General features: G+C 34.8%; 2 protein-coding genes across 6 annotated transcripts; one reads left to right on the top strand and one right to left on the bottom strand.

Moving 5' to 3' along the window:
* The first annotated feature begins 1,159 nt into the window (after positions 1–1,159).
* Positions 1,160–8,063, top strand: LOC107909141 (eukaryotic translation initiation factor 2D). Of its 2 annotated transcripts, none has more exons than XM_016836580.2 (9): positions 1,160–1,408; positions 1,497–1,608; positions 2,195–2,385; positions 2,492–2,586; positions 2,665–3,087; positions 3,508–3,616; positions 4,475–5,120; positions 5,436–5,570; positions 7,605–8,063. In XM_016836580.2, exons 1-8 carry the CDS (start codon positions 1,274–1,276, stop codon positions 5,555–5,557), a joined length of 1,833 nt encoding a protein of 610 aa, XP_016692069.2. In that variant the 5' UTR covers positions 1,160–1,273; the 3' UTR covers positions 5,558–5,570; positions 7,605–8,063. The 2 variants fall into 2 exon arrangements, with proteins under 2 accessions (XP_016692069.2, XP_016692070.2); XM_016836581.2 differs by having other exon boundaries at positions 7,614–8,063.
* A 384-nt stretch (positions 8,064–8,447) lies between these two features.
* On the bottom strand, positions 8,448–26,349 carry LOC107907761 (SCY1-like protein 2). Of its 4 annotated transcripts, none has more exons than XM_041075237.1 (15): positions 25,607–25,843; positions 25,421–25,493; positions 23,674–23,778; positions 23,163–23,273; positions 22,214–22,396; positions 20,453–20,579; positions 19,977–20,038; positions 19,765–19,851; positions 19,326–19,412; positions 12,739–12,852; positions 11,567–11,695; positions 11,029–11,091; positions 10,573–10,734; positions 10,361–10,479; positions 8,448–10,214 (listed from the first exon to the last, which is right to left on the bottom strand). In XM_041075237.1, exons 2-15 carry the CDS (start codon positions 25,421–25,423, stop codon positions 8,687–8,689), a joined length of 2,880 nt encoding a protein of 959 aa, XP_040931171.1. In that variant the 5' UTR covers positions 25,424–25,493; positions 25,607–25,843; the 3' UTR covers positions 8,448–8,686. The 4 variants fall into 4 exon arrangements, with proteins under 4 accessions (XP_040931171.1, XP_040931170.1, XP_040931172.1 ...); XM_041075236.1 differs by having other exon boundaries at positions 25,313–25,493; XM_041075238.1 differs by having other exon boundaries at positions 25,309–25,493.
* Positions 26,350–27,336: the final 987 nt, after the last annotated feature.

Below are 27,336 nucleotides of genomic sequence, written 5' to 3' on the forward strand. Positions count from 1 at the left end.
GTTAACAATATCAGGAAAGTAATGTATTAATATTCTCTTATTTAAGTGAAAGCGTTCCACCACAATCGATTGATGGATTGCAATCACCAGGTGTTGATTTGAAGGCTTATTGACTGGGCTCTTGTGAGCAATTATCCCAACTTACCCTAAATTATTTAATAATTTAAATTAAAGTTTTTTTTTCTCTTTCCGTTTACTTTTTGGGAAGAAAAAGTGAAAAAAAAATTTATATATTTTTTACATTTTAAAAATTCAATTTGGTAAAAAATCTTTATGAAAATAAAACAAAAAAAAAGGAAAAATTGCTAATAAGGACTAGAGTAAGGCAATCAAAGGTGACACGTGGTGCCCCTTGATTGGATGAAGTGCCACATCAGAAAAAAATAACACCGTAGGGTCAGGGGCTACTTTAGTAAACGGAAATACGGTACAAGGGTTTAATTTGACATTTTGAAAGTATAGGGGTCATATTTGAACAAACCTCAAAATACAGGAGCCAATCCCTTTGAATAATAACATGCAAAATCACCGAACTGCCCGTAAAGGAAACATTAAAAGGTTAAGTTCTGCTATTAATTCCTGTACTTTACAAAATTTAATCCATCCACTTCAATTTGGTTATTTTTAATACTTGTATTTTAAATATTAAAATTTTAATTTTGACTCAAACAATAGCATTTAAGTCTATCTGATTAAAGTCAATTATTATTATTGTACTATAAGTATAGTTGTAAATTTAATCTATATTCTTCAATCGGAACATTTTGAGTCTTTATACTTTTTGAAATTTAAAAATTTTAGTCTTAACATAAATAACAATCGTCTATAATTGAAATTCTAATGAGTAATATATGAAAAAAATAAGTTGGCATAATATTACATATATAATAATATGTTTACCACATTTAATTTAAAAAAAAATACAGAACTTAATGAATTTAATTTTGAAAAGTATAGAGACAAAAAATACTAAATAAAAGTACAATAATTAAATTTATAAATTTACACAAAATACAGTGACTAATAACAAAACTTAACCAAAAAATATTAATGTAACTTCTCAAAGATTTTAATAATATACCTAAAGTATATATGGGGATAATAACTTGTGAAATCACGAAACTACCCCTAAAGGTAAAATTCATTCCCTTCCAAAAAGATGCTTGATATATGATCATATTAACTCTGAAACCTTAATCCTTTAGCTATCAGCTATACTTCCAGGTTATATTGTAACATTTGTTCTTAATCAACAACAACAACAACAAAAAGAATGTTCAAGAAGGCAGTAGAAGCTAAGGCTCAGCAGAGGCTATCAGGTGCCGACAGGAAGAAGCTAAAACGCACCATCAGAGACCGATTTCCCAGAGCTTCCGATGCCGATATCGATGCTTTGCTTCCTCCCAAGGTACCCCCATTTCATCTTTATTATTATTATTATTATTTGTTCTTATAATTTTGAATCCTTTTTATTCAATGTGTTTTTTCATTATTAGGCTGAGATTACTGTTTCCAAGTTTCAAAATCGAGTCCATGTGTATGGTGTAGAAGGGGGTTTTCCTTTGTTTTTCGATGTTGATGGCCGTGGCTCTGAAATATACCCTACCGGTTTGTTTCTTTTACTCATCCTTTCATTGCTTCTTTTGCTAGTTATGGTGAAATATACCGTCACTGGTTTTTGTTCTCAAGTGTGTTTGTATGGAATTTTGTTGGTTTCCATGGTATGTTAAGTATGAATGTTGTTCCATGAGCTTTGGTTAAATTAACCTAAAGGGTAGTCCTAAAATGGAATTTGATGGAGAAAACGTGGTTAGATATCTTTGCTTCAATGAAACTCAATTTGAATATTCAAAAGAATGGTGGAAATCATCAAACTGAATTTAGATTCACTATATCCTAACTGGAATAAAGAAATTTGGAGCCTGTTTTGATGTTTTAAAACAATAATCATAGTAGAAAAGCAAGCTACAATTTAAGTTTTATAGGTAAAGGTTGAACAATTTGTTAGTGAAGACCGTGATTTTTTTCCTTGGAAGTGAAGGCCATTGGAAATTTGGAATGCTAATGATATTAACCTCTCATAAATTCTATTCAGAAACCTCTAATGGTGAACTTCTTTCATTCGTTATGTTCATATTTATATATATAATTTCTGGGTTTTGATGTTTTGTTATCTTAATTTACTTTCTTGCAGTTTTTGCTCTCTGGAAGCTCCCTGAAATGTTACCTTATTTTATGCTTAAGGGGGGTGAAGTTTCTCGATTTGTCATTGGAGGGGCAGATTTGATGTTCCCTGGTATTAGTGTGGCTGCTGATGGTCTACCTTCGTTTTCAGCTAGTGAGCCATGGGCGGTTAAAGTTCCTGGCAATCCAGCACCTATTGCAGTAAGCATCTTGAAAATTTGTCTGCTTTTCCCTTTTCTAGTTCCCTATACTTCACATCTTATTTCTATGCAGTCAGTTTTGGTAACATTTGATTTCTTTTCTGCAGGTTGGGTCCACCACAATGAGCAGTGCTGAAGCCTTAAAAGCTGGTTTGCGTGGGAAGGCTTTAAGGATAATGCATTATTACCGTGACTTACTTTGGCAAGTATAACTGTAAGCTAAATGAGAAATCAATTAATGAGTTATTTTGTTATTAACATGCATGTAAGATCTTTGCAGGGAGTCGGTTGAGGGTCATTATGTTCCTAACTCAGGTTTCTTGGAGGATGTTGTCTTGGAGGATCCTTCTTTTTTGGCATCAAATCAACCTTCTGATTCGTCTGAAGGTGCTACTTGCGAGTCCGATGTGCAACAAAGTTGCGTTAACAATGAAAATACCGAGGGGTCCGTTGATGTAAATGGTGCTATTTCTGATGCATGTGCTGCCTCAATGCAAAATGACTCTGAGAATGCTGCAAAAGAAATTACCACGGATGCCTCTGATTTGAAGTCAACAGCTAATGTTGATGCTGCCAAACTTGATATTGAGCTCTTGTCTCTCTCCATTGAGGATGTAGATTCCCATTTGGATAGATGCCTTTTGCAGGCTTTGCATACAACAGTGAAGGATAAAGACCTTCCGATGCCTGGAAGCACGTTATGGTAAAATTACTTAAATTGATATTTGTGCGCTTATCTTTCTCCTCTCCTCACCTTCCTCTCTATCTCTTTGGAAGTTTTTAATGAAAGAGAGAAGTAAAAATAAGTGCATGAATATGCTTTGCGTGGCCACATACAAGAAATTCTGCATGGTAGTATAGGTGGACAATGAGAATCAATTCTATGAACAATGAAAAGAAATTGAAAGTTAGTAAATATGGGGATGATACAATAAAATTTATTGGGACATAAAAGTGAACCGGGGTGCAAACTCTCATTACAATCGTTTTCATTCTTCCTCGCCAAATTTTCTCACATTTTTAAATGGGATTGATACAAATCACCAAAATTTTTGCTCAAATTTTGGGCAGGTATCACTATTTTCTCCAATTTCTTAGTTTTTGGGTTTTGTGATTGTTGTAGGTCAAATCACGTGTTACCTTGTAGACCTTCAGGAATCACATTAGATATCAAGAAATCATCTCATAAGAAGTTATCAAAGTGGCTTCAAGCCAAATCATCTACAGGACTGGTTTGTTTCCTAAATTTTTTTATTGAAAGTAGTGACATGATTTTATAAACTGGGTGGATTTGTGCTCATTTTATTTTTTAATGGTTTGTATTGTTGTTCCATGTGGGTTTTACTCAGTTATTTGGATCAATGCTTTGAAGGTAAAATAGCATGCAGAGTATGCCATTTGAGGGTTGAATGAGCTAGACTTTATTGTTTGATGTTGCATTAGCCCTGACATGATTGAAACCTGACATTTTGGCTGCATCTTTGTATAAGATAAATTTATTGGTAAACAAGTGTATTTATTCTGATCTTTACATGGGCTGCATCATTGTTTTTTTCCTTCTGATCTATTATTGCAATTGAAAGGTAAGGTAAGGTTAAAGGGTTTGAGGTTCTATGAGTTTAGGCACTAGAAAGAGTTAAAAAGCTTGGAGCTTTTATGAGGTAAAGAAACTAAGAAGATGGTTCTGACTTTCTGGCTGGTTGGAGAAACAACTATTTCTAAGAATAATTTGCTCTACTTTAAAATTTATTGTTGCCACAGAAATTAACTGCACTGTGCCTTTCCGTATGGTATTGAAAGTTCTCCAACTCCCATAAAATGATGAAACCAAACAACAATGAGGCATTGGAAATTTTAATCTAGTTTCAAACTGGTGAAATCTCTGTTCATATTTAATCCATCTAAAAGTGTTGTCATGGTGGCCTGAAATTGATACAAAAAGTGCATCCCCTAGTTCATAGATGGTTATATCATGATCAAGCTGTCAAATGGCCTAAATCATCCATAGGCTTCTCCCTAGAAAGGGTTGTTGTGTTTTTCTATTAATTATTTTATTTTGTATTTCATGAACATTGTCAATGTTTGAACAGATAACAGTAAAAGAAGACAAGTACAAAAAAGAAGCTATGTTGATTTCTGTTAATCGAGGTCACCCAGAATACTTGCAATTTAAGCCAGAAAAGCGACTGGTAGAGAAAGTTGTTCAGGCTGGTGATTCTGCTGCTAGTGAAAGCCGTTCACAGAAGGCGCTTGAAGTGGTAGAGGTCTATAAGTCAAGTGTGCATGTTAATCCCATTTTTGCTTCTGTTGGAGCTGACACTGGGAAACTGTACTCAGCTTCTGAAGCTACTGATATTGTCTTCAAGTACATTGAGAAAGAAAATCTGGTGAAGCAAACAAACAAAGCCACTGTGGTATTAGATGCAACTTTGTGTGATGCGTTATTTAAGGGAGCCATCAAGAAAGGATCAACATATCCAACTGAGATCCACAAGAAAGATTTAGGAGCAACATTTATAAACCGTATGCAGGCCCACCACATGGTGACTAGAGGAGGTGAATCTGTTGTTCGGAAAGGTGTTTTGAAAACAGTTCAGATAATGACTGAACGGAGGCAAGGCAACAAGAAGGTGACAAAAGTTTCAGGTTTGGAAACTTTCCTCATTGATCCAGAAGCATTGGCATCAGAGTTGCAGAAGAAGTTTGCTTGCAGTACAACAGTGGCAGAATTGCCAGGTTGGTTTATTGCTTGGTCAGTTTAGAAATAGTAGAGCTGTCCATGAGCTTGGCTATCTTCCCACACACAAAGGCAATATACATAAACATATAACTTGATATTTTATCAAATCTGACATGAACACCCCTCCCTCCCTCCCCCCCCCCCCCAAAAAAAAAAAAAAGAAAAAAAAGGCTACTTCAACTTGAAATGACTCAAACTTGCGGCACCTGATAAATCCAAAATCATGTTTCTTTTTGTATATTATCCTTGTTGCATGCATTTACTTGTATTTTAAACAACACATGAATGCAAGCCATTTGCACTGTTTATAGGTAAGAAAGGGCTTGAGGTTCTTATCCAAGGTGGGGTCATTGATGATGTTGCGAGACATCTGCTTGAGCAATATGGAATCCCAAAGAGATACATTGAAGTTCTTGATAAAACCAGGAAATAAGAAGTGATAAATGGTTAGTTTCTCTTCTGTTAAGTATTATGTCATCCATAACTTGTTAGGACAAAGTTGCTAAGGTTGGTGCATGTGTTTTGTTTATCTATTTTGTCAATGTGTACGCGTATCTTTTGTTGTTGTTTTTTCTTTTTCTCTTAGACTACTCCTACTGATGATGATGATGTTGATGATAATGGGAAGTTAAGGGCTTATTTGTTAAAAATGAAAACTAACTGCGATATATTGTATTAAATCAATTGATCATGCGACTAGCTAAAAGGTAGGAACGGCATCGGTCTTTCTCCCCAAATGGTACACAAGTGAGTTCGATTCTCATTCTACCTATTGTGCTTAAACTATTTTCGTCAATCCATACAGTACGCTCCTCCGTATCGTCAGTTGGTTTGAGCGGCCGACAGAAGGCTTTTTGCTGGCTTTTTAGTTCCTTTCGCTAGACCCCAGGGGACAGGCCATCGCACACGGGGAAGTTAAGGGCTTATTTGTTAAAAATGAAAACTAACATCTAGAACGAAGTAATCATTATTAATTTTAAAGACAGGAGCTTTTGGTTAACATAAATTACTCAGTGCAAAACTGCAAATAATAATAATTATTAAGTATTACTATTATAATAATAATAGAAGTGAGATTTTGCAGCACTTAACAACAAAGTTGCTCCTCCCGTGCTGCCATTGCCACAAGAGTGAGGTTTATTGAATTTTGATAATCTCTTATCTTTTAATTTATATTATGATATTAATTCTATTAAATAGTATTATAATATAATAATCAGAAAGAGAAGTTCATGTTTTTCAGTTTAATACAACACTAGATAGGATACAGGAATCCAATCAATATATGCTTGTAGCTACATGATTATTTTGTACTGTCATTTTAATAGAACAAACTTCTATGTCTCATTTGGCGCCTCTTGATGTAAGATCTATTAGTAATATTGTGAATCTATGTTTTTAACAGAGCATATAATTCCAGAGATCTATCAATATTTTTATGTATTCTTCTAAAATAATGCGGCAGAACGTTATCCGAATTTGTGAAGCCTGCATGAAATCTAATCTGGACCAACAGTGTTTACTTCAAAAGCTAACAATCCCTACCCAATTCTGCCCTCTGCATTTGCCACCTCTTGATGAAAGGCAAGTTTAGGGAAAAGAAAAAGGTGCTCATATCCCTCCACATACCTGGAGTTTGTGGGAATTTTGGAAATAAAGTCTGCAAAATAAGTGAGTTATATTGTAATGTAATATAACTCTTTCCAGAAGTTATAGCATAAAGTGGAAGGGGAATGAACGAGCATTGCAGTTAAATATTTCATTTAAAGCTGTTTATAAATTTCGGCTGCCAGGTTATACAGTAACCCTATGTTGATAGAATTCAGTGTATTGAGAGTCTACTTAGTCAGCGGTCGTATTATCATATCATTGATATGGTGTGTTTTACCGTTCTGAACCCCAGAGTGATAACATATTGTCAAACACGTTGAGTGCTCTTGGCTTATAAGGTCTGTGCATATGTTCATAGAATTCGGTGTATTGAGAGTCTACTGTATTTAATGGACGTATCATCATATCATCCATCCATCACGTTTAGAAGGTTTTGTTGATATGGTGTGTTTTACTTTGTTCAAAACCCCAGATTGATAACATATTGTCAAACATGTTTGAGTGTTATTGGCTTAGAAGGTCCGTGTATATGTTCATAGAATTTGGTGTTTTGGGAGTATTCAATTGTTGCATTTCCATATCATCCATCACGTTTAGAAGGTTTTCTCATTGATATGGTGTGTTTTACTTTGTTCTAAGCCCCAGAGTGATAGCATATTGTCAATCGTGTTGAACGCTTTTGGGTTATAAGGTCCGTGCATGTCAACATTGATGCTTGTCGGAGTGTCAGAAAGCCATTTTAAGCAATTCCTTGTTTGTAAATGCATGTTGATAGTCATATGTTTCCTCCTTTAGTATCCATATGTTGCATTATCGTTTATTATTTATTTATGTGAAATGAAGAACTTGAATTGATAGAAACTTTATAGTTCTTCCAGGTTTTGCGAGTTAAATACATCGATGGTGTTGAGATAAGATAGTACGGTATAAGTTAGCGGCATTTTTTATGTCGAAATCTCTCGGAAGATGATCATTGTGGCGCTTGTTGCAACTGCAAAAGGAGCTTTGATTTTGTTTCATCATATTTTGTGATACAACAGTAATGGAAGAACGGCTTGAAATATCAAAACTACTATCATCTTTGTTATATCACTAAATCTAGCATTCTGCTTTAGCTTAAAGACAGTCTGTTAGGTCTCTGCTCCTAATATACTTCCAGTTCCATTGGTTTGCATGCCTCGTTTGCTATTTGCACTCTTCACTTTGGCACTTTCTGTTTTACAACTTCAACAGCAATGGATGGCATTTGTTCCAAGTACTATTTTGTTCTGTAATCTGAACAGTTCTTTTGTGCGTATATAAGCGGAGTTGATTTTGCCCCGATTTAATTGTTTAGCTCTCATTTTGAATAACAAGTTTTTTGTTTTCTTATGGTCTACAATCCAATGTTGTTGGAACTGGATTTGATCAATCAGTCGAACTGGTTTGATAAAAAATCAGCTAGTATACTAATCTAGACAAAATTTTAACCAACTGCCTGAAACCAGTAATAATTATTGGATCGATGGTTAATTCAATTGACCGAGTTTTAAAACATTTCTAAAAGCCCCCAAGCCGAAAATAGTAATACAAAGTCAATTTTACCCAATTAAGTATACATTCTGTTAGATGATAGGAATTGGGACCTACTCGTTTTTACGGTATACAAAATTAGCTGTCAACGATTTAGTACATGATTACCAATTAAATCAGGTAGATGTTTGAACAGTATATTTGAAAAAAACATATATCAAGAAATAATAGAGTTAACACGCAAACAAATTATAACAAAATGGGTGCCCCCTATTCAAACAAGCCCATAACAGCTACAAAACAATGGCATGAACAATGATGGATAAATTTAGTTTCAGGGCCAAAGGTCTGCTGTACAACGTGGGATTTTAGCCATATGTAAACCACATTCAAAAGAATGACTTTTTTGTGTTTGCTTTAACAACACCAAATCCCCCACCTATCGAAATAAATCCAAAAGAGAAGGCTGTTGGGATGTAGGTGTGGCATGAGTAGCCCTTGAGGCTGAATTTGCTCCTCTACCGACCGCGGTTGAGGGTGGCGGTGCAAGTCTTGGAGCTGACTTGCTAGAACCAAATGTAGAACCAAGATCTGCTGGTTTCTGATTATTGTACAAACGGACCGGAACTGAAATCCCCTGGTTCTGTTTCAAGAATCCCATAGAGCTCTGGAGATTCCCATTGTCTGGGATTGTTGCATTTATCGTGGGATTTCTGTGATTAGGATGTGATATCTGCCCTGAGTTTTGGTTGTTGGTGAAGGACCAATTGCTGTTGTCAATGTGATAGTTCATGTCGTTTGGGATACTTGTGATGGAACTGGATCCAGACTTGTTAGTGGCCTGTCCCATGGTTGTGCCATTGTTCAAGGTCCCAGAACTGTTCAAGGCACTGGGTCGTGGAGGCCAGTTTGCAAAAGGATCTAAATCATCGAAATTTGATGGGGATGATGTTCCATTGCTTGATGAAGCAGGAGGCCACTCGGTGCCAACCGCAGGGCAAGAAGCATGCATTTGCTGGCTAGATATAGTGGACATAATGGGAGAATGAGATTGCCAAGGTGTTGGTTCACTTGATTTATACCCCAAAGTAGAGTGAATAGATAAGTTGGCTTTTGAAGGCTGGTGGGCAGTGGCAGTGGCAGTGGCAGCTCCTTGGTTGGTAGAGTCTCCGTCTTCACCCCATGGGGAGCAGCTTTTTGATGGAGCCGCAGTTCCACTTGCATTGCTCAAGGCTTGAGACTGAACCCCACCTGCAGTGGCATTGGCAGCTCCTCTGTTGGTAGAGCCTCTGTCTTCATCCCATGATGAGCTGCTTTCCGCTGGTGCCACAGTTCCACTTACATTGCTGAAGGCTTGAGACCGAAGCCCATCTCCAGTGGTAGTGACATTGGCATTGGCATTAGCAGCTCTGCAGGTGGTAGAGCCCCAGTTTTCATCCCATGCTGGGCCGCTTTTTGCTAGAGCCACAGTTCCACTTGTATAGCTCAAGGCTTGAGATTGAAGCCCATCTGCGGCGGTAGTGGTAGTGGCATTGGAAGTTCTGCTGGAGGTAGAGCCCCACTCTTCATCCCATTCTGGGTTGCTTTTTGCAGGAGCCACAGCTCCACTTGCGTTGCTCAAGGCTTGAGACTGAATCCCATTTGCAGTGGTAGTGGCAGCTCCACTGTTGGCAGAGCCCCACTCTTCGTCCCATGCTGGGCTGCTTTTTGCCAGAGCCACGGCTCCACTTGTGTTGCTCAAGGCTTGAGACTGAATCCCATCTGCAGTGGTAGTGGCAGTGGCATTGGCAGCTCCTCTGTGGGCAGAGCCCCAGGCTTCATCCCACGCTGGGCTGCTTTTTGCCGGAGCCACAGTTCCACTTGCATTGCTCAACACTTGAGACTGAAGCCCATTGGCAGTGACAGCATGTTTTACATCTGGAGTTCCAGAATCAGTTGAAATAACACCCCGCTTTTCTTCTATCTTTCTGAGTTAAAACAAAATTATAAATCACATCTTCATAAGAGACGGGTAAACCAATAACAGGGGAGCGAGAAGAACTAAAACGAAAACCACTTTTTGAGGATAAATAGGTTCCTAGGGAATTCAACAAGCACAACAATAACCAACCACCTGAGAACATCTTTGACAAAGAGCATATATTTGGTAAACTGCTGAACATTCAACTGTTGGGCAGTGAGAAGAGGTGTGAGTAAAGGGAGGACATGCTCTGCGGTGAACTCAACTCCATACTGACGAAGATGAACGGCAAAGACAAAAAATGAGCTGCAAGTCGCTAGGAATTTCCAAACAAATTAGAGAAAAAAAAAAGAATCCATCATTACCTTCTTGAGAACTGAGTTTGAAACCCCTAGGGTGCACAAAAGAGTAGGGGCAGAACGATCAACAGCTGTACATTGTTGAATAGTTTGCAAGACATCCTGGACAGAACCTTTATCAAGTGTGTGAACTAAATCTCCCAAGCATAGCAAAGCATTGACTCTAACCTGCTCAAATAAAGCAGTTAAGAGGCTAGAATAAGTAACTGAACTTAATAAAAATGGAGTAGCTATGTTCATTAAAAGGCAACTTAATATAGTATTAATTTCTTTTTTTTAAAAAGGCCCCCAGTTCCACAAACTTTGAGAAACAGATGGGTCTGTTACTTCACTCATTTACACAAATAGCAAGTCTTTGATGGATTGTATGAAATAGCAGTGTTTGGTCATATCATTACATATAATAAATCATGAGTATATATTAAATATTAAGTTAATAACAAAGAAAAGAAGCATGCATACCACGGCAACTGTTGTTTTAAGAGCTAAGCCATGAATACGAGGCAGAATGGCTTGTTTCACAAGCTGAAGGGAATAAAAGTACAATTTGAAAAATAAAGTTAGAAGCTTAACATAAGCAATATCATCAGGAATTTAAAATGCAAAAAAAAAGAAAAGAAGATAAAATAAAAACTAGAAGATACAGATGAAAAATGCAAGCTGTTTGATACCATAGTGTCGAATCTATAATTAACATTATTATTCAAGGAAACTGCCAACCAAGGATCAAATCCATACTTCACATTTGATTCATTTTCAAATCCATACATCCTATTAGAAAATGTAAAATCGTCTGGAAATCAAAGATACAAATGACTTTTACCCCTTTTTTAACCCAATAACCAATAATATCAAGCAATAACATCTGATACAGAAAGAATTCAGCAACATCTCTGATTTTTTTCTAACAGGTAGAATCTATTTAAGATAAGTATTATTACACACAACAAAATACAGAGAAAAATGGCGAAAAAAACTTCCTCTTGTATACGAGAATCACCTGCAGATCAAGTTGCTTGGCAAGGAATGCAGATTTTCTCAAAACTTCCTCTTGTATACGAGAATCACTGTCATCATAAGCTCGAACAAACATGGGAAGTAAATGGGATTCTAGGTGCTCCGAACTTGTCTACAGTTATCGGAACAACTATAATCAAATGATGTAAACAAGCCTCTAAAAAAATAGGTAACAAAACATTGCCATTTCATATAGTTGTCTTTTTCAGCATTCATATGTAACACATCAGCCCAATGAGATTGAAAAGCATATCTGAAATAACTTACAACAGCAAGCTTCTTTTACATGATTTTCTCAACATTTGAACAGATTTTATTGACCCACTAGCTAATAAAAGTAAAAAGATGGCAAACCATAGAACTCTACGCATATTACATGAGCTGGTATGCCCTTTAGCTAAAGATTATGATAGATTTGGAAATTATTCTGTAATGTTTCAAGAAATTTTGTACGATGATATTATCAGGAGTAGTGTATCATACTGTTAAGTATTTATTAGTAATTAAACCAATAGAGACAAGAAGACTTCGTAATGCTAGTAAAGCTTAAACAAAGTACACAAAACAAGAAGAAATCTTTTTCCTTTTTGAGGGGGCTGGATGAGGAAGGATGGAAAGATATTTGATCTATTGAACTACTATATTTTATTTTATTAATTTGAATATATAAGCTTAGTTGTAATTTTGAAGTACAATAGTTGTATTTGGAATTTATTTTAGGGTATTGGATCTTGGTTTCAGTTTTCCTTATCCTATTATGTTTTGTATTAAGTTTTTTAGTTTTATATCTAGTAGTTCCAATTAAAGTTAAGCTTCTCTTTCTTCTAGGTTAAGGATGCTTGAAGTCTATATAAATCAATGTACTCTTTGAATTGTGATACAAAATTATATTATAAGAAAACTTCAAGCAATATTAAGCATGTTAAGCATAAAACCTAGAACCATTTGACATATGCGGAGGGGCTCAACTTTAATATAAGACCACACGAAACCTAAAAAAGATAGGATAACACCATTTAAGAGTCTGCTACAATGAACCTTATGTGTGACTCAGCAATCTTTTTTCTTTTTGGGTTCAATTTTCTTTGTTTTCTTATGAATATTTCAGTGAGAGCATTCTCTCAGCGAGCACCTACTTTGGTTACCTTTAGTTACCTTGTTGATAATAAGCTCTGCATTCTTCAACAGCAACAACATGGCCTCTCCTGCAGCATTGCTCAGAACAGGCATAAGAACTGGTGAAGTAACTAACTTGAAATCATTTTTATCCTGCAATACGTTTGAAGCCATCAGCTCATTGCTCAAACAAGATAGAAAAGTTTGAACATATTTGTAGGAATATTCTGTAAATATTTTAGGAATATTTTGTAGATATTTTCTTTATTAAAATCCCTTATTTTAAGGGATCATATCTCCTATTTAGTATCTTTCCTAACTTAGAGTTTAGGCCATCCTAGTTTCCAATACCTTGCAAAATTGTTTCCTGCTCTATTCATTAATAAAAGGCCTAATTCTTTTTCTTGCAAAGTTTGCTCTCTTGCCAAACATACTAAATCATCTTATTTTCCTTCTACATACAAGCCTTCTTACCCTTTTGCTTTGATCCATAGTGATATTTGGGGCCCTTCTCGGGTGAAGAATGCTGATAATTGTAAGTGGTTTATCACTTTTATTGATGATCACAGTAGGATAACTTGGACTTATTTGCTAAAAGATAAATCTGAAACTGCTAGTGTTTTTGTGCAATTTTATAACATGGTTCTCACTCAATTTGGGTCTAAAATCCAGCTCTTTAAATCTGATAATGGCAGTGAATTTTTTGCTAGGTCTTTAGGTGATTTTTTTAAGGAAAAGGGCATAGTTCAGATTAGTTCTTGTGTTGGAACCCCACAGCAAAACGGCGTTGCCGAAAGAAAAAATAGGCACCTTCTTGAAGTTACTCGTTCTCTTCTATTTACCACTAATGTTCCTAAATATTTGTGGGGGGAAGCCTTATTAATTGCCACATATTTAATCAACCGGATGCCTAGTAAGGTTTTAAAATTTCAAACGCCTCAATCTATATTTTTGCAGCACTTTCCTCATTTTAAGCCTATCTCTTCCATTCTGCCACTTAAAATTTTTGGCTGCACTGTTTTTATTCAAAATATTGCTCCTAATAAGTCCAAGTTAGATCCTAAGTCTTTAAAATGTGTATTGGTTGGGTATTCTTCACTTAAGAAGGGTTATAAATGCTATCATCCTCCTTCTAAACGATTTTTCACCACTATGGATATAACATTTTATGAGCAGGATTCCTATTTCACTCAGGCTGAAATTCAGGGGGAAACATGGAGTGATTTTCAGCCACAACAGGTATCTCCTTCTAATCTTCATTCTCAACCTTCAGAATTGCCATCTTGTTCGCCATTACCTGCAGATCTGTCACCTGTGAATGCTCCCATTGATTCTCCTGTAGTACCTATGACTAATTCACCTACACCCACTTTAAACACTCTTCCTGAAAATACACCTACTCCAATTGACAGTCTTCAAAAAACACCATCACCCAAACAGCTTCATGTCTACACAAGAAAAAGAAGACATATCCCTGAGACTGTTTTGCAATCTGATTCTTGCCGAGAATTGGATTTGGGTCCAGCTGCCAAAATGGAAGAAGAAATCAGTAAGTCCACTACTCTAGATGACTTTCCTATTGCTATTAGAAAAGGGGTTAGACAGTGCACCAAGCATCCTATTGAAAAATTTACTGGTTATAATTCATTGATGCCGTCTTTTCAAGCATTTACAGCAACTTTGGATAAAGAACAGGTTCCCACAAGCATAGCTGAAGCTCTAAAGGATCCAAAATGGAGAAGGGCTGTTGAAGAGGAAATTTGTGCACTAGAGAAAAATGCTACTTGGACCATTACAGACCTTCCTCAAGGAAAAAAGGTTGTCGGCTGTAAATGGATCTTTGCTGTAAAGTATAACTCCAATGGCAGTATCCAACGATACAAAGCTAGACTAGTGGCCAGAGGTTTCACGCAAACATATGGGATAGACTTCACAGAAACTTTTGCACCTGTGGCAAAGCTTAACACTATTCGAGTACTCCTAAGTTTGGCTGTAAATTGCAATTGGAAATTACACCAACTTGATGTAAAAAACGCATTTCTTAATGGCAAGCTTGAGGAAGAAGTCTATATGCAATTGCCACCTGGCTCAAAGTCTATTGAAGGTAGCAACAAGGTTTGCAAGCTCAACAAGTCTCTATACGGGTTAAAACAATCACCCAGAGCTTGGTTCGAGAGGTTCACTAAAGTCATTCTTCAAAATGGCTACAAGCAGTCCCTTGCCGATCATACGCTTTTCATCAAGGTAACTTCTACAAATAAGAAAGCTATCCTAATTGTGTATGTGGATGACATCATTCTTACTGGAGATGATGAGGAAGAGATTAGCAATTTGAAGAAGTTGTTAAACAGGGAATTCGAAACCAAGGACTTGGGAAAGCTAAGGTATTTCCTAGGAATGGAGGTGGCAAGATCAAAAGAAGGACTTGTGATCAACCAGAGAAAGTATGTACTTGATTTACTCAAAGAAACTGGTTTTCTTGGCTGTAAGCCGGCTGATACACCAATGGAGGCAAACTTGAGATTCAATAAAGAAGATGAGTCCTTAGTAGACAGAGAGAAATTTCAAAGGTTAGTTGGGAAACTAATCTACTTATCCTTGATAAGGCCAGATATAGCTTTTCCCGTAAATGTGATAAGTCAACACATGACTAATCCTACTGAAGAGCATATGGCAGCAGCAAATAGAATCCTCAAGTACTTGAAGAAAACTCCAGGACACGGTTTAATGTTTAAGAAGACACAAGACAGAACTGTTAAGATTTTTACAGACTCTAGTTGGGCTGGAGATCTCACTGAAAGAAGATCCACTAGTGGGTACTGCACTTTTGTTTGGGGTAACCTTACAACTTGGAGAAGTAAGAAACAATCTGTTGTTTCAAGAAGTAGTGCTGAAGCTGAATTTAGAGCACTAGCTTTGGGGATATGCGAAGGAATTTGGCTACTTAAATTACTAAAAGAACTTGGCACAAATCAAAGGATCACTTTGAAGTTTTGTATGATAATCAATCTGCCATTCAGATTGCCAAGAACCCAGTTCAACATGACCGAACAAAGCATGTTGAAATTGATAGGCATTTTATTGCTGATCAAGTCAACAAAAAGACAGCCACTCTTTCTTACATTCCTTCAGAAGGACAGATTGCAGACATTCTTACCAAGGCTTTGCCAAAACCTGTGTTCAATAAATTCCTATTCAAGCTGGGATTATATAATGTATATTCTCCAGCTTGAGGGGGAGTGTAGGAATATTCTGTAAATATTTTAGGAATATTTTGTAGATATTTTCTTTATTAAAATCCCTTATTTTAAGGGATCATATCTCCTATTTAGTATCTTTCCTAACTTAGAGTTTCCTAAAGTAGTGTCATAGGTTGTATATAAAAACTCTGATTTATGTTCTATTTAGTATAAAAAATACTCTGATTTCTACAATATTAACGGGGATTTATCACACTATTCACAATTTGTTAAAAGAGAACAAGAGATGAATTGAGACAATAACTTTATCAACATGCCAAAACAATCCTCAAGCAGTTTATTTTAGAATTGCAATTGTAAATAAACAAAATTGCATGCTCTTTGTAACGCCCCCTAACCCTATACTGTCATCGGAACAGGGTTACGAGACATTACCAGTCAGTACAGTCCAATTTCGGTCATTAATTAAAATAAATATTTACACACATCCTAGTTTTAAGATGTCGTCCCTTTAATGGGCCCTCGCGGTCCAATATGAACAGTAAATTCAAATCGGGACTAATTTAGAATCACTGCGAATTTTTAGTAAATTTCAAAATTCATACTACATACCGTTGCCAACCATAATTTACTCATTTCATGAGTACATCTACAACCTAAATGACTCTCATAAAACATCCTAGGTACATGCCATTACCAATAATTAACACACTTTACCTTAATGAATTCGGGATCGAACTGGGATGCTGATTCAACGTTCTATCTTTACTAAACCTGCGCACGGAAACAAACCGTACGCTGAGTATGGTATACTCAGTGGTATTTCCATAATCCGAACACTTAATAATATAACAATTAAACTTAAAATCACAATAACAATTATAAGTATTCATTTATTTGTTTTATAGATAAATTTTCAATTACTTACCATATAAATTCTATACAAGTCATATAACAAACACAATAACATATTTGTTCAATTCTTTTCATTTACTTACCGTATAAATTCTATACAATATATTCACAATTCACTTGTTTTCACACTTTATTTCTTAACAATATACCATTTTAATTCATTCTAACATCAATCATCATCCATTTGAACTTCACTCATTTCATGAACCTTTTGGTTCACGTTTTCAATCTCATATCTCAATTTCAATTCTCAATTCAATTTCTCATTTCATTCCAATAGCTCAATCAATCAAATTCACTCGACTTATCTTTTCACTTATTTACCCCTATTAACAAGACTCGGACCTTGGCGGATACACGGATCCAACCAAACACACCAATATGGCACCCAGTGCCTCATCGGATAGTTCGAAGCAATATTTGACACCTAGTGTCTCATCGGCCTAGCCGAAGTAAAGTTGGTACCCAGTACCTCATCGAATCTATCCGAAGAAATATAGTGACACCCAGTGTCTCATCGACTCGAGGTCGAAGAATCCCTGAACACTTCCAATCCTATGGCATGCCAACTATATCCGACTCAGCCTGATACTGTTAATAGGGTATTCAATTCACTTTCAATTTTTTTTCAATCAATACACATTTTAATTAATCACATAAATTCATAATTCAATACAATTCAATTCACTTTTCAATAACAAATATCCAAATATCACAAATCTCATATTTAAAATTTTCAAACAATTTATATTTCAATTCAATTCAAATAATCAATATATATTCAATATTCAATATATATATCTATATATATACGCCAATTCAATCAATATAAATTCAATAATTTCATCACATACTATATCAATCCATTTCATTTGCAAAACACAATAATTCTTACTTCAAAACACTTAACATACATATTAAGAAATAAATTCAACAATTAAGTATTAGGTTCGGATTATAGAAATACAAACCGTAATTTTCGAGCTAACTCCCGTTGACTTTGTCTTGTCCTTTCTTAGCCGAGATTTCTGATACCACATTGATTACGAAATTAATACAATTCATAATCATTAATACATTACTAATTCATATCTTGAGTTATAGAATTCTAAATTAAGATCCGCTAATTTTTCCTGAAACTAGACTCACAAATCTTCTTACAATAAAATTTTCAGAATTTTTGGTTTAGCCATTAAGTACAGTTTATTCTTTAAATTCACCCCTATTCTGCTGTCTGACAGTTTCGTCCCTTCTTCACTAAAAATTAATTATCTCACAGTACAGAACTCGGATAACATTCTCGTTGATTTCTAATGAAAATAGACTCATTAGGGATTCTAAACATATAACTTTAAGCCTCTAATTATTTTTATTAAATTTTTGGTGATTTTCCAAAGTCGGAACAGGGAAACCCGAATTCATTCTGACCTTGTCTCACAAAATTCATTATATCTCATAATTTACAATTCAATTGCTTATATTGTTTCTTCTATAAGAAACTAGACTTAATAATATTTAATTTCATATTTTATTCATCCTCTAATTCAATTTCTACAATTTTTGGTGATTTTTCAAACTTAAACTACTGCTGCTGTCCAAAATAGTCTTAGTACAAAATGTTGATTTACTTTAATTTCAATTTAATTCTAACTAAATTCACTTACTTTTCTATCTTAATTCATACTTTATTTCTATTCAAATTTCATCAATACTCTCATTTAAATATTAAATTTCCAGCATACTTTCCTAATTTCAAAATTTCATCAATTTAGTCCCTACAACATAAAACTTATAACTTACTTTACAATTTGATCCTATTATCAATTCTAGCTTGAAATTTACTCAATTAAACCCTTAATTCACTATTTTATTCAACATGAACTATACTTGAAAATCTATAAACTCTCAAAATATCAACTTAATTTCATCAAAGTCTTGTTCCAAAGCTTCTAAAACATCAAAATTTAAGAAGAAATGACTTAATTGACTTACCAAATTAAACTTTGAGTCTTGAAACCCAAATTTTCCTTTTTCTTTTTCTTTCTTTCTTTCTCCCCTGTTTCTTCTCTGTTTCGTTTGCTTTCATTCTGTTTCTTATGTTTCTTTACTTATTTATATAATATAATATATAATATAATATACTATAATATAATAATAATTTAATATATATATTTTAACACATAAAAATCTCAGATTTTTATTTTTATGTCGCCTCACTTAGGACAAATGGCATAATTGCCATTTTGGTCCTCTTCATTTTCTCTTATTCTACAATTCAACTTTCATCATTTATTCAATTTAGTCATTTTTCCTAATTACTCTTAATTAAACTAAATTTACTTAATTAAACTCTAATTAACCACTCAATTGACTTCGTCAATATTTTTAATAAATATTTATGAATCCATTTTTCAGAAACGGAGACCCGAAAATACACTTTTTCGGTAACGGTAAAATTTGGGTCGTTACACTCTTGATACTCAAAAACCTGACAATGAGCAAAACAAGTACCTGTGACTCTGCAACCATGAGAACAATCGGCAAAATCAATGGCTGCATAACCAAATTCCTTAGTTCTGCACAAAGAGGTGGAAGTACCTGCATTTAGAAAATCTTATTCACTTGACTTGATTTTGTCTGCAAAATGCAATAGGTAAAGCAACTGAACCATTAACATCTACTCATTCAGTGTGGTGAACCAGAAAAAGTAACAAATAAGGGAGAAAGATGACACTTGAAGATCTTGAAGAATATCAAATGCACATATGAATATCACTTCACAAAATCAAGAACAAGTCTGGTTTCCAATATCTCTTTATTTAGTTTCCCAAATATTTTTAAAGACAGACCCTGCCTAATAACTAAAATGGTTCTTAAAATTCAAATTTGTATTACAAGCTAAGAAAAATTAGGAAAACTGCACTTAGAGAGGCAAATTAAAATCTCAAACCTTATATCGCAACACACGGGAGTCAAAATCTTTCCACATGTCAGATAAAGCTTTTAAAAACTCAGATTTCTGCATGCTATCCTTTTCCTGCAAGGAAACAAAATTTAACCCACGAATTTAGACTTTTTCCTTGCAAATATTTCAAGCAAGTTACTTCTAGATGACTGAGTTTAATGATCATGTGTTAGACGAGCAAAAATTCAAACACATACAAGCAAGTGGTCAAGGAAGCGAAGAGCACGCAACCTAGTGTCATCCCGGAAAAAAGGAGAACCTGCGAATGCAATGAATAAAATTTATAATAATCAAAGTAATCCAAATAGTAGTGTTCAAATGCCAGTTTAGTAATAACCACGGGGGACTCATAGGATAATTCATACACATAATCAAAATTAAAAATTGAGTTTTGATAATGGTGGACCAAGTCTTTCATTAAAAGCACGAACACTATGAATACCACTTAAAAACAGTCCCATTGCCATTTAAGAGGAAGTTCATATTTTACTTTTCACAGCAATTTTAATGCAGCAAAACTCAAAATAGAGAGATTATCAAAACCCAAAACATTCCCTTAAAATATACTTGCATACGGGAAACAAACTCATCTATTCGAAAATGCTTTCCCCCTTTTTCTTTGTTTTGGAGGACCAAACAAAAATTGCAGGGTCTATAAGGTTCCCCTTATTACCAGTAAAATCCAGTGCTGATGGCCTGACAGATTCATTTGCAGAAAGCATCCTCTGTAAGTCATGGATTACTTCTTGTGGAATAGAGGAGAAGGCTTCATTGGGTAAGTATGTCAACGTATTCATATACTGCAGGAAAGAAAGGCAATACTCAATAACTACTACTTTAAAATAGATCCAAAAGAAGTTTTAAGAGGTGAAGCTGAAATATGCATATGTAAACTTTATTGTTTTTTATACACAAAACTTAAAAATAGAGAAAAAGAAAACATAATGAAAGTCAAGTATGCTGCAAAGAATACCTTCAACATGTTTATTTGAATTTGTTGAATTCCAGAGTTTCTAAGACAGTCTTTGCCTCTTTGAGACACATACTTCTCTAATTTGCATTAAGGAACAAATGCAGTGGAAAAAAGCTTTTTCATTTTGCCACATGCATGTTTGAAACATTGCCAAAATCACTGCAAAGCCATACATGTGGCGAAGTGTACCATGATGGGTGTCAAAACTGTCTAGTCTTATGTCTTGACCCTTAAGCCTCCTCAGTATCACCTTTTAAGGCCCGAGACTAGCTTTACAGTTTGCCTAAAGTTGGTACAAAATGGTTATTTTGTGATTTGCTTCTTTAGCCATCATCAAGAAACCAGGAAACACAAAAATATAATATGGGAGTAACCAGAGGCCGAGATAAAAGATGGATTGTAAGTGCATTTTCGGAAAGCTTTATCATTCTAAACCCAGATCATGAAGTACAACGGTTCTGTTTTATCAGATACTTCAAGAGGCAATGGATGACACAACTCTTGATTGGTTATGGCAAAAGGTCATCTAAAAAATTTGACCAGTCACCAATCAACTTTACCTCAAGTAGATGTTCATATGGACTTCACACAAAAGATTGCACTTTTAAAAGAGTCGTCTCAATGAGTTAAAAAAATAACTTAAGATTTGAGAAACATTTTGTACTCCCACTATCCCCTCCCATTAAACTGTAATGGTTGACATTTTTTTGGTCATTTTTTTAGACTTTGACCACTATTGTTTTAAACATTTTGATTAGTTAAAGTTTCTAAAAAATATATTTAAAAACTACTTTCAAAGTTTTAAATTTCTTCTCAAATTTTTATAAAAAAATATAATTAAAATAATAAGAAGTCAAAGTTAAAATTTTTGACTCATTTGGTAATGAGGTTATTCATTTCACACATCTTGGATTTATCTTTTGAGTGTAGTTGTCGGTTCTCTCTTGTTAGGGAAGTACTAACATCTTTGCTCAATTTAGCTAAACTTACATGTGATGTAGGACAATTTGTTGTTATGGTAATATTAGTATCTTTAGCTTTATTGCGCATAACTCTAGGGATTAATTAGCATTAATTGAAATATCTTTCCTTCTTTGTATATCTAGATACTAGTATAAATATGTTATGTAGCATAATGTATATACACAATAAATTCTTTCAAAAAACCCTTTTTCTCTCTACTCTCTTTTTTTCTTCTTTTTCACGGCTGATTACAGCCAAAGCAGTGACAGCAAGGCTGTCTTCTTTCTCTTCTTTCTTCCTCTTTTTCTCTCTCCCTCGATTTTACACTAGTAAAATCTCTCCTAACTTCATTTTGTAACCCTGATTTGAGTTGATCTAATGAAATTCTTTTTCTATCATAAACAAAAAGGGTAACAGGAACTCAAAATGAGAGAGAACCCCTTTCCAGATACTAATATTAGGCTATGTCAAAGAATAAAACTTTAAATTAGTAAGTACCGTTTTGACATTGTTGTGGCAGGCAAACAAAGGCTTTCGAGCAATTAAATGGTAGGCAAGGCATCCAAAACTGAAAATGTCAGAAGAACATCCAGCTGAAGATGCTTTACTACGAACCAGTTCAGGTGCAGTGTAATTCAATGATGGCTGAAGAGGCATCACAGAATCTTCAGTATCATATTCCTGAGCAGACCATATAAAATCATATTATCAGGATGTGATAGCTACAAATGTATCATTATTGCAAACATGGTAAATCCATCAATCATAATCAAGTACTTGATAAAAATGAATATTTGCAAAGAAAACACTAGTAGCCAACAAGTCAAAAATGAAAAAAAAAATCCAAAAGAAATCAAAGCCTAAAAAAGTAGAAAGAAATTGACTTAGAATTGAAGCATTGACACCAAAGCCAATAAGGTGGTTAAAGAATGGAGTTAAAATGGCATTCTAAAAGCACAAACTGCAATAAATAAGACAACCATGTACGACCTTATACTGCATCTATGACATGTCATATTAGAACATAAAAACACACATAACATGCTGATGTCATAACATTAAATAAATTATCAATAGTAAACCGGACTATGTAACTTCTACTTGAGGACGTGTCAGATATGCACATTTGCCTGACATGGATACATCAAAATTTTCCATGTTTATCCCTATATTTTAACAGTCAAACCTCCATGCCCATGCCTACCAAATATGTCTTGAGCATGGATATTTCAAGAAAAACTAAAAAGACAAAGCAAAATAGCCAAAGAAAATGGGTTTCTCTTCATATATTTGTTTCCCTTGTTTCATGTTTGATTTCAGTTGGGTTAAGGAATTGAATTGATATGTAAAACACACTGGCTTATTCTTTGGCTTGCCTTCCTTTTCCCAAAATCCAGCCACCCTTACCACTTGAGCTAAACCTTTAAAATACCAAAGTTTCACTTACGCCATAATGGAAGGCCTGCACATTAGCACAATCACCAGAGGCTTTATCTGTTGAGGTAGCAAAACCAAACCCACCAAACTTCCAGGCTCCACTTGACGTAATCAGGACATTCTGCAAAGAACAAACTCAGTCGTCAGACACCTATACAGTGGTTATGTTCCCTACCCTCAATGATCTATATTGCAGCTCCAAAGGCACATAATTAATCTTTTCTCAACAATCAAGAAAATTGTGAAAAGAAGCAAATAGAAAATGTACCAAGGAATTGTAGGCCTAAGCCTCTACTAAAACAAAACAGTTAAAACTTTCGTAAAAATCAAAAGGAATAAGTAGGATAACAACACTGCACAGATTCTACAGAATCATTAGTTCATAATAACAGCACATCAAAACAATTAAGCAGAAACGAGAAACAAAGATTTCGAAACATTATCAGTATTTGGTGATCGTAGTCGTAGAAATTAGGAAAACAATTAGGAAAACAATCTTAAGAAAAAGGTAAAAATGTAACCTCAGGTGATATAGCCCGATGAACAATACATGCATTGTTATGAAGAAAATTCAAGCATTCTGCAACCTGACGCAAACCATGCTTGACCTCCACCAAACCCATTTCCTGAGAAGCAGAAAAGACCATTTAAATTTGCTATAATTATAAATTATATGATAAAGACATAACCTAGTGGTGTATGATTTAAGCACTAAGCATTCCAAGTGAATCTTCAACAACTTCTTCTGATATAATGACATGTCAAATATAAGAGACATTCATATCCAATGTTGAAAAGAAAGGTATGAGTCAATTTTCCAAAGTAGCAATAACTCTTGCAATATCTTCATGTAAAAGGAAGTTGAGGAGAGTATAGTAAAAGTAGTAAAAGTTTGACTTTATCATAATTGGCATTTGGGAAATTTTTCTTAAAGGGGAGAGGATATTGTTCGACAGTGAAGCTAACCACTGCAAAACCTCACTTTAAATTCACCAAAATTAAAAGGATTCAAAAGCATTACACTTCAATGATTTAAGATTGTGTTTTCCCTTTAGGCCATTCAAAATGTATTTTAATAATTCTCAGAATGAAGTTAGAGCCCATAAACATACAAGTTTAACCTTCTCTTCTCTCCACTCTTAGAAATGGTAAATATTATTTTTACTACTCAGCTCCACTCTAGTAATCACTCCACCCAATCTATCTACTCACTTCCACATTTTAAGTTTTCAACATACTGTTAGATGCATTGAAGCTGAGGCAACAAGGCATTGAGCGTGGCCTAAAAGATATTTTAGTTATAATAACTTGCCATTTAAGCCTTAGGTTAAGCGCCAAATTTTAGTGCCATATATACCTTTCCTCAATGCTGAATCATAATTGAAATTGAAACAACTTTGCAAGTGAACATTTTCCATCTTAGGAAGAACTAACATGGTCCACACAGGGACAAGAGATGTGTTTTCTAAGGTTCTAGTTTTTAAATTCAAAATGAATCTTAAAACATGGATTCTATCAAGTTTTTAAGGTTCTCTTTAATTTCTTTTATCTTTCAATTTTCATTAGATGTACATTTACTAGTAAGAAAGCGATAATGCCAAATTCTCCACTTCTAGAGATTTGAGAGTATTCAACAACAAGTGGATCTTAAGAAAATCAAGCATATAGACTAAAAAAGTTTTGCATGTTTTGTAGATAAAGTTATAATATTTTAAGTTTATATATAGAGAGAGAGAGAGAGACATACAAAAACACACATGCATTGCACTATACTTCACTCAGTCGAACATATTTTTGCACCTTGCACCTGAGACAATATAAGGGTTCTAGCACCTTGTACCCTTAACTGCTTTGCATGTTATTATTCATTGGAAGTATCAGTTTTACATTGTTATTATATAATATCTTTCATTGCATGTCCTACCCTACCGTGTCCTAAATTGTAGAAATTCATGTGTTCCCTTGTCCATGCTCCCTATACTAAATTGCATAAGGTGACTCCCATTCCATCATGCATGAAATTGATCCTGGAGAACTACAATGCTTAAAAAAGACATTCACAGTACTACTTAGAAGCACACAAATTGGTTTCTAGATAGATTCACAGATTTGGATAAACTATATAAGTATGGGAGTAATTTGAAAATTGATATTACACACTATACCGACACCTCTACCGTGAGAGGTACAGTTCGTATCTCCACCAACCGGGACAGTCTTCCTCCGTGAACCCTTCAAGGCTATTACATGGAACACAACAATACCTACCATTCTTGGGTTTGGCCGGCAGCCAACAGACGACACTGAAAGACTTTTCCCAATGAGTTGGCCCTCTCAACAACTATATAACCATTTAAGATTCAATCAATGATACCCAGCATTGGAGTAATTCGAAAATCGAAACTAAGCAATAATCAAATTCAATAATGAAAAAAGAGGCAGTAAAGCACGTACGATCTCTTTGAGTTCCTTAGGAACCTTGGCAACATTATCAACATTCCCAAGCGCATTATCCACCGATGCAAACAAAGGTTCCGTAACCATAGCCATGGCATTCTTATTCTCATCCAAAGCCTGTACAACATGGACCACTCCGGGATGCCTCAGCCTCACCAACCTCACCGCATCCGCCCGTATCAAATTAAAAAACGAATCCTCCACCGCCTTAGACAACCCCGCGCACGCTCGCGCCTTAGACATCGCCTTCTTGTCCAAAACCCACACACAAACTGTGGGATACTGATGGCGATGCGTCCCCTCACGCGCCTTGGCAGAATACAACTTCCATGCAAGGCCAGGACCGGCGGAACCTATCTGGTGGAGAAGCTCGTAATCTTGAAGAGCCTTGGGTCCTGTAACCTCTTGTACGGCTGATTGCACGGTTGTGTGTACGGTTTTCTCGATGACGGCAGCTGTTTTGGCGAAGGCTTGGGTCAGAGTTTTCATATTGATCGACATTTTTGTTCCTTTGGGTGTTATATTTTGTTTTACAAAAAAAAAGGAAAAAATGAAGGGGAAAAAATGAAAGAAATAATGGGATATGAAAGAACGAAGGAAAGAAAGACAGGAAAGGGAATATTGCTCTGTTTATTGTTTGGATGAAAGCAATCCCACCCTCCCTCTCTCTCTCTCTCTCTGTTTTCTGTTTTCTGTTTTCTGTTTTCCTTTTTTTCTTTTTTATTTCCTTTCACACCGAGTCTGCTCTGTGTTCTTATTTTTCCTCTTCATACATAATTTCGCTGCTTTCTTCACATTGGCGCGGTTTTTTCCCGGGATAATATAATTTTTGGTCCCTTAACTTAGCAATTAAGTTCATTTGGTGTCTGTATTTTTTTTGTCCATTTTAGCACTTAAACTTGACAATTAGGTCTTTTTTTGTCCCTAAACTTGAAAGATATAAAATTTCAATATCATAACTTAAAAAGTTCAAAAATTTATATTAATTCTCAAGGTAATAGATATGATGTGATACAATTTTAAAGTGACATATTCAGTGATTTAATAATTTGATTGATGGTTGAACAAGTTAAGTCATTGGTTCCCGATTTAATCGATTCGACTGGTTCGATCGTCGGATCAATAATAATTAATTAATTAATTAAAAATTTATAAAAATCTAAAAAATTTACACTGATTCAACATGTTCAACTATCAATTTTTTTTGTCTCAGTTTTTTTATTTTACCAATTTCAAGCAGTTTTAGAGTCAACCAGTTCAGCCCTTTATTTGGACCATTATATTGATCAGTTCTAGATCCGTTCAGTTCAATCTTGTTCAAAGATCAATATGGATCTAGTTGCTAAGTTAAAGGACCAAAGTGGATCTAGTTGCCAAGTTTAGGGGCAAAAATTTATAGTATCCCCTTTTTTAGAGTTTGTTGAATTATACTTTTTATATTGTTATAGATATTTTTGCTAAAAATACATCTTTGATTCCTCTCAATTTTGATATTGAGTAAATTAATCTCTCTAGAAAAATCAGAGCAATTTAATCTATATTAATTTTGAAAATGAGCAACTAAGAACAATTAATCACAATGTTAATATTTTTCCGTCAATTGTGCTCTTTTTTTTTTGGCATAGTAACAATTTTAGCTTGCTACATTTACACATTTTGCCAATTTGATCATGATTTAATAAATTTAACCAACAACATTTACATATTTTGTCAATATTTATGCATAA

This window comes from Gossypium hirsutum, chromosome A08 (assembly GCF_007990345.1).
Source record: "Gossypium hirsutum isolate 1008001.06 chromosome A08, Gossypium_hirsutum_v2.1, whole genome shotgun sequence".
NCBI lineage: Eukaryota > Viridiplantae > Streptophyta > Magnoliopsida > Malvales > Malvaceae > Gossypium > Gossypium hirsutum.

Coding starts and splice junctions, on each gene's coding strand:
- LOC107909141 (XM_016836580.2), top strand. CDS start 1,274: ATGTTCAAGAAGGCAGTAGAAGCTAAGGCTCAGCAGAGGCTATCAGGT. Junction 1,409..1,496: donor ATGCTTTGCTTCCTCCCAAG/GTACCCCCATTT, acceptor TTTCATTATTAG/GCTGAGATTACTGTTTCCAA. Junction 1,609..2,194: donor CTCTGAAATATACCCTACCG/GTTTGTTTCTTT, acceptor ACTTTCTTGCAG/TTTTTGCTCTCTGGAAGCTC.
- LOC107907761 (XM_041075235.1), bottom strand. CDS start 26,110: ATGTCGATCAATATGAAAACTCTGACCCAAGCCTTCGCCAAAACAGCT. Junction 22,397..23,162: donor TGCAGGCCTTCCATTATGGC/GTAAGTGAAACT, acceptor TGGTCTGCTCAG/GAATATGATACTGAAGATTC. Junction 10,480..10,572: donor CAAACTCAGTTCTCAAGAAG/GTAATGATGGAT, acceptor CATCTTCGTCAG/TATGGAGTTGAGTTCACCGC.